This window comes from Pistacia vera, unplaced genomic scaffold (genome assembly GCF_008641045.1).
Source record: "Pistacia vera cultivar Batoury unplaced genomic scaffold, PisVer_v2 Contig757, whole genome shotgun sequence".
NCBI classification, from domain to species: Eukaryota; Viridiplantae; Streptophyta; class Magnoliopsida; order Sapindales; family Anacardiaceae; genus Pistacia; species Pistacia vera.
In genome coordinates, this window is record NW_022196620.1 from 812484 (window position 1) to 820184 (window position 7701).

The 7701-nt window shown below is 33.2% G+C and overlaps 1 protein-coding gene across 1 annotated transcript; it reads right to left on the reverse strand.

Moving 5' to 3' along the window:
- Positions 1-781: 781 nt before the first annotated feature.
- Positions 782-6315, reverse strand: LOC116115961 (isoleucine--tRNA ligase, cytoplasmic-like). Its single transcript, XM_031402087.1, has 10 exons — positions 5838-6315; positions 5132-5285; positions 4914-4979; positions 4504-4647; positions 3702-3946; positions 3315-3480; positions 2146-2259; positions 1419-1516; positions 1047-1125; positions 782-787 (listed from the first exon to the last, which is right to left on the reverse strand). Exons 1-10 carry the CDS (start codon positions 6215-6217, stop codon positions 782-784), a joined length of 1452 nt encoding a protein of 483 aa, XP_031257947.1. The 5' UTR covers positions 6218-6315.
- Between the last annotated feature and the right edge of the window lie 1386 nt (positions 6316-7701).

Here is a 7701-nt window from a genome sequence, read left to right on the forward strand (position 1 = left end):
TATATCTACTAGGGATATGATTACACTAAATAAAGAGAACAACGAAGATATAGTGGTCTTAGCTTCTCACCTTCTAGGTTTTAATCACTCAACCTTACTGTCTCTCTTGTGCTTAGGGTTCTTGTTTACTCATACAATTCAGAAGCTTGTTCAACGCTTGGTGTGTTCTCCCTCAAGCTAGCTAACTTACTCACTAGAGCTAAATCTCGGCCTTTAGCTTTCTCATTTTAACGTACTCACTAGAGCTAAATCTCAGCCTTTAGCTTTCTCATTTCTGTTTGATATGGCTCTTTTGAGTAGAGTTTATGAAAGAAAAACTTATTAAACTAAAAAGCTTTTGAATATTAATTAACCAAAAAGGGGTTTCAATGTACAAGAATAGCTCGAATCAAATTTATAAAATTCTATAAGAATAATTTTTGAATTTCAATACTCTAAATAAGCTAAAAAGGAGCTTATGAGAGAAGCTCAAAATTTGAACTTCTTCCATGAGCCATAAAATAGCTTAGTACAAATCTTATAAACACTTTTAAAATGCAATCAAGCAACTTTAAAAGAATTTCAAANGAGATTATCCATAAAGAGACCCAAAATATAACACCCATCCAAATTGAATGGATGAAGAAAGATGAAGAGTCTTCAAAATCATTTGAAAATAAGACCTATAGAGAAGCAAAAAATGAATTTTATCCCACAGGCTGTTATAGCATTAAGCTCTATCTAACAAGCTGGATTAAAAAGTCGTCTCTTCTATGAAGATATCCTTAGCAAGACTCAACACCTATATCTGCCCCAAAGTTGAATAACCATAAAAAGGAGACCCTTCCCCTTTATTTCAATTTTCATATAGAAAACATATAAATAATAATAATGACAGGAAAGATCAGAACGATTCCTCTTTGATCAATAAGTAGAGGAGGTAGAAAATGTTGTTTGATCACCAAGATATATGAATCCAGACCCCAAGCACAACAATGATCAGATTTGACACATTCAACAAGCCAAAAGAAGAGAGCAATGATGAGGTTTGCATAAAAATAATTCACCTTCACATAGTCAGGAACCCAATATGTCTGCTTGTTGTTCTCTAACAATTGCTCTTTCAATGTTTCTACCTGAACAAACCTGGCACAGAACAAAACAATACAACCCAGTTAGAATAAGATATTATTTATGGTGATATGGGCATACATTAGAAAATTCGAAGCTAAACATTGTCTTAGTTTCATAGTATATCACACGCATAAATAATAAATTCAATTAAAAAACAAACATAAGCATATAACAAGTCATCCAGTAAAAGAAAAATAAGACTATTCCAAACTCAAATGGTTTAAAATATATAAGGTGGTAGAAAAAAAAAAAATGTGCAATTGAGAAATTGAGATGAAAAGGAAATCATAGCAAAGAGTTAGTACCAACTCGGAACAGCCCTATAGATAAGAGGAGTATCTGATCTCCAACAAAAGGGATAAGAATGGGTAAAGCTTCCAGACTTAACAAGCCTGCCTTTTGCCTGAACAAATACAAAGAACATTTGTTAAATAAAGAAATGGATTAAAAGCTCACATACTGATATGGCTAAATTTAAAATACCCCTAAAATCATTATAATATTATTCACGTATTTCTTTTCGCTCATCTTTTGCTTTTGACAAGTAATTCACAGAAAACATCTAAAAAGGGATGACAAATCCAACTCACACAGCACTATAGTTAACAGCAACAATGATGACAAAAATGAAACCAAGGAAACTACTTGTTTTCTTGTTTTAGACACCTAGAAATTCATCAACCCAACAAAGTTCACCAAATTCTAATCTAAGGACTACTTTCAAATCCCCTATAGCCAAGATAGTCATGAAATTTGTAGGATAAATATATATATATATATACATGAAGTTAACTACCCAACCTCTTATAGAAACCCAAGGTCTTAAGCACACAATCCCCTCAGGTTGGCAATTCTTGTTACTTAAATGTCATTTTCAGGAAGTAATTGAACAAGAAAGTTTAAACAGTACACCCAGAAAATGGTTCAAGGTATTTTTTAGACAACTTGCATCTTCTCAGCATCATAAAATTATAAACGTTTTAAGATATCAAAATCTTATATAATATACCAGAAAGACAGAACTATCCCCACCTTCACAGCTTCAATAATATTCTTATCAGCATCCTTCACATACTGCCCACTAAAGTCAGTAATTTTCTCAATAAAGTAGCCATCATCATCAACTGCTACAACCAGGTTTTCTCCCTACAAGACGAGAGCAGATGAACTGGTGGTCATAAACAAAAGCAGCAAAATGAAATGGAGGGTGTAAAAGAAACTACAGAACAAACAACCACACAACAGTCCTTCAGGGATGAGCAGTGATATACAATCCCGAAGCTAATGCAAGCATATATTAAACTACTAAGGCTAGGGTTTCACTGATACGAAGCTAAGGAATTTTGTCAAATGCAAACCAAAGCGTGAACACTGAAATCCGATCTGATTTTTAAGTATACTGAAATCCCTTACAATCCATTACTTTTTCAGGGAGTTGCCTGTTGCATGAGTAATTTATACAAAACAGGATAAGTAACAAATAAGTTGAAAAATGGTATCAGTTAGACGTTGAATGATGAAAAAGATTGTAAAACACCACAAACTCTTCTTTTCTTAAATTTTGTTTGGCTCAGCTTCATGAAAAACCTTATAACCCATCCAACATTGGTTTAAAAATTATATTCGATCCAACAGCTCAAATGATAGAAACCAATCAAAATGGAATTGATCTAGATTTCTTTTGTTTTGTTTGATTGGATTGGCAAGATTCTTGAACACCTTAAAGTAGGACAAACAAACCAAAGAGTAGAAATGATACTATTGGACAGATAAAAAGCATCCACTCATGCTATCATCCTAGGGTTCAGGTTTCCTGCATAAACACTTAGTGAAAACATCAAATACCAAGAAAACTTAACTTTACTCCGGCAACAAGTTCCATGTTACTTTGAGCACCTGATAGCTGGATGACATGAAATCCATCTATGGAAAACACTAATAAATTTATGAAGACTAATAGTCATTGAGTAAAGTACAATGTTTAATTGCTGTGATTAACAAAACAAAACTGTAATTATATAAATTAATGTCTCAAAATCACAAATAGAAACATGTACAGCTATGTCTTTCATGTCTAGATTTTGGGAGTTGCATGTCTAGATTTTGGGTGAAACCAGGCACTCTTTATTTGTGTTCAACAGCCAAAGATTGTAACTGTCACTTTATTAAAAGCATTTAGTCCAAAGCATTCGAGTACAAACCTTACTGATTATTTGATTTTCTATGCAAACACGGTAATCGTCTTCACCAAATGCAGGGGCACAATGAACAACTCCAGTACCACTGTCATCAGTAACATAGCTGTCTGCAACAACTCTAAATGCTGTATCAGATAACTCCTTGAAAAAATCGAACAATGGTTCATACCTGCAATACATATTCAGTCTTATAAATTGAAAACTCTCTGAACTACTTTATACTAGATAAAACGATTAACTTGATTAATAGGAAAAAAGTATATACAGTCTAGTTGAATTTTAGTTGAAGAGTCAAAACTTATTTTACTTTCTATAAAATATAGAATTTTACAAGACATAACACATATGGTATCACAAAAAAGCTTCATTTATCACAACATAAAGACTTACTTCATTCCTACCAGCGAAGCCCCAAAGAATTCACCTAGCTTTTCATAAGATTCATTATCATGTGCAGATCCTGCTAACTCTCCCTCTTGAGCCTTTTTACCCAAGGATCCCTTGACCTTAGAACTCGATTTCTTGGAATCAACAGCTGGTCCACTTGCTACATTAGACTTTGGCTTCTCACTGGGCAGTGCAGACAATCGAGACTCAGCAACCACATAGATTTTTCCCGTGTACTTGTTTCGAACCTGTGTATTATCTTAATCTCGAATTAGATTACTAAGTACAATTGCAATTGTAAAACAACCACACATTCATTATTTAAATCAATAACCAATGGAAGTGCAATAACTAATTTAAACCACAATGCTAATACTTGGATACCTTTTAGTATGATAAATAAACTGGGGAAATCACGACTTAGTCATTCAATTCTGACAGGAACCCACTCCAATAATTCAACAATTTGGGCTAGGCCATGGGTCTTTCATAGGCTTGGGTAGAACTCTCCTTGGAAAACCAGCTTGCCAAGGGAGGGTGCCCAAGCCTTTAAAACCCACATGCTCACCCTTTTCCCTTTCAATGTGGGACCCTAACAAATTCAAACATGAAAAATGAATGCATGCAGGTACAAACTTTCTTAGGTTTTGCACAGAGTCCTATTGTAGTCATGAACTCAGGCAAACGAAATTCACCTCATGCTTTGGAAATTAACATACAAGGCTTCATGTTCAAAGTATAAACCTAAATCATATATCTTTATCTCAAAGGTACAATAAATTAAAAATAATCAAAGGTAGCTAACCTTCACATATTTAAAATTAGCATTAACACAGAGAGCAAGATTACTGGGAAGGGTCCAAGGAGTTGTTGTCCAAGCCACAAAAGCTGCCTTGTCTGGATCTCCAACAATTGGAAAAGCCACCATTAATTCAGGATCAGGCACATCCTGTATCACTCAAAGAGTGTTAAATAGGCAAACACAACAATAATCACAATTTTGGATTTGGACCAGGAGTTGCACCAACACAAACAGTTCCAATTTTAACATGCTGCAAGGTTGGTATGGTCACACAATCAGAACAAAAACACAAACTTTTGAATATCCGAACTACCTTTAACGGGACTAAGAATGACAGCAGTAATATCTATTCAGCAACTCAATTTCCAACAATGATATAAAATGAAGATCGCCAAAAAGTTAAAATCACAAACCTTATAGTTCTGACCAGCTTCAAAGTTAGACAGTGGCGTCTTACAGCCAGTACTGTATGGCATGACCTATTAGAACATCATAATGAGCACCAGCATTTTAGAGCCACATTAAAACAGTTATAAACAACCATCACTAAGAATTATTTTATCTCAATATATCCAAGGAATAAATCAAGGAACAGCTAAACAACAAACCAAGAAAGCAGAAACACACTAACCTTAAAACCTCTATAAACAAGTCCCTTCTCATAAAGCTGTGCAAACACCCACCAAACGCTCTCCATAAACTTCAAGTCCATCGTCTTGTAATCATTTCTAAAATCAATCCACCTACCTGTTCGTGTAATCACCTGCTCCCACTCTTCCACATATCTAGTGGCAAATAAATCATCATAAATCTATATAGTTATCAAGACACGAAAAACCTTAAGACATTCTTGAACTTTTTTTTAGAAAAAAAATAGAAGCAGTCTCCATTTTGAATTTCATCTAAAAGATCTCTTAATATTATAAACATTGTCATAATACTTTTCTTGAAATAGTATAAACCACCTGCCAATTTTACAAATTCGCCAACATTTCTGTTAAAAATAATACCTGTTCATGAATAAACAACCAAACTCTTAAGCGTCACAAAATAATTCCTCTTCATTAAAAAAATAAATTACAGGCTTCATTGAATTATCACTTCTCACATACCAGAAAATTAAACAACAAATTAACCTAATTTCAAGCTCTAAAACTTCACAAGAGAATTCCATTTCATCATAAAAGAATAAAAATTACCATGTTACAATACTCCGACAGGCTTCATTGTACTGATCATTTCCCACATACCCACAAAACTAAACAGTCAATTAACCTAATTTCAAGTTCTAAAATTTCACAAAATCATTTATTTTCATAAAAGAAAATCAAAATTACCTGGTAACAATGCTTCTGCAAGCCTCATTGTACTTATCAATTCCCATCTCCAAAACGTCAGCTCTCCTCTTTATTCCTAAATTTTTATCAATTTCATTCTCCACCGGCAACCCATGGCAGTCCCACCCAAATCTCCTCGTCACGTGAAACCCCAACATCGACTGATAGCGCGTGACGATGTCCTTGATGGTCCCGGCGAGGATGTGGCCGTAATGAGGCAGGCCCGTGGCGAAGGGCGGGCCATCGTAGAAGATGTACTCGGGATTGTTCTGGGTTTTAGCTAATTGAGTTTCGAAAGCCTTGATTGAATTCCAGTATTCAAGAATCTTTTCCTCCTGAAGAGGAAAGGAGAAGTCTTTTCCTTCACAGACTTCCTCCATTGATGGGGATTTGGAAGAAATGACGGCTTGGAAGGTTACAGTGTGGCTGGAAACTGAGGAGGGTAGGGTTTAATTTTTAGTTCTGACTGGTGTCTGGTAGTGATGAGTTTAGTTCAAACTTTGACCTTTTGAAAAACAACCTCTTCTGTAAGCCCTCCAACTCCGATATTCTTTCATGTTTGTCCTATTATACGCTAGTCTCATAATACACCAAAAATTTGACAGACGTTAATACATTTTTTTGATCGGAGGACAAAACGGTCAAACACTAAGAAATTTAAGAAGATTAAATTTTAAAATAGTTCAAAAAACTAATATTAATATTTCTAAATATCTTATTTCTTGAAAAAATATCAAGAAAATCTAGAAATCATCTTTTTCTAAATATTTCATAACCCCATAAACTAAAATTTAAGAACTTGAAAACCAGCAACAAAAACCCCATAAAATTACAACCTCTGATATTCATATAATCTTCAAAACCAATAACATTTAATACCTCTTACATATGTCAAATGCAAATCCTCAAAAAAATACCAAATGAATGACTGCTAATGGAGATGCGATGGAGTTGGTAGGAGTCTTGATGGAATAGGAAGCATGTGTAGACACGATAGGGTATGATAGTAATTATTGTGGTGGCTATTTTGTAAGTAGGCTGACGGCCATAGATAGGAAGTTGTTGTGTTGCGTTGGATTATGTTATAAAGAATTTTTTTTTTATTTAATTTACTATATTATAATTTTATTGGTTTTAAAATTTCTGGAAAATTAAATTGCAATATCTATTATGGATATTATAGTCATTTGACTGTTTTCCTCACCATCTTGAAGGGCAAAGTAGTAAAATAACTCGTAACCGTTAGTTTCTTTGGAAGGCATCACGTGCAAGGGTGGTAAGTTTAATTTTAATATTAAATAGTATGGGGTGTTAAGTGATAAAAAGTTTCATACCGGACACGTAGATGTGATAAAGCGAAATTAAAACGGTAATTGAAAATTAAACCAATTTTAATGGTAATAAATTATATAAAATGATTTAATAAAATTTAATTATTTGTTATATTTTTAAAATAAAAATTGACGAAATTGAAATTGTTAGGTCAGTATAATAAACAAATGGCATTATTTTCTTTTTATAATATATGTTGAAATTTGACTAATGCATTTTAAATTTTTCGGGTAATTGTTATTTTCTAAAAGCTTGAGCATGTGTAAACTTAGCCAAACCTCGATAAGGTAATGGTTATAAACCCTAATAATAAATACCTCAGGACTGTTTTATATAAAAATTTAGATGTAAATTTTTGCTTTTGAAAACAAAGGAGAAAAAAATATTATAAAAGATGTTTGATTGAAGTACTTAAAAAAAAAAAATTCAAATATAATCATGAAAACTAGTGTAAAAAGTTTAGAAAGAAATGTGAGTCTGTTTGATATAAAATTTAAATACAGTTTTTTGTTTTAAAAAGCAAGAAATATAA

Coding starts and splice junctions, on each gene's coding strand:
- LOC116115961 (XM_031402087.1), bottom strand. CDS start 6,217: ATGGAGGAAGTCTGTGAAGGAAAAGACTTCTCCTTTCCTCTTCAGGAG. Junction 1,517..2,145: donor ATATTATTGAAGCTGTGAAG/GTGGGGATAGTT, acceptor GTATTTGTTCAG/GCAAAAGGCAGGCTTGTTAA. Junction 1,126..1,418: donor TATAGGGCTGTTCCGAGTTG/GTACTAACTCTT, acceptor GTTCTGTGCCAG/GTTTGTTCAGGTAGAAACAT.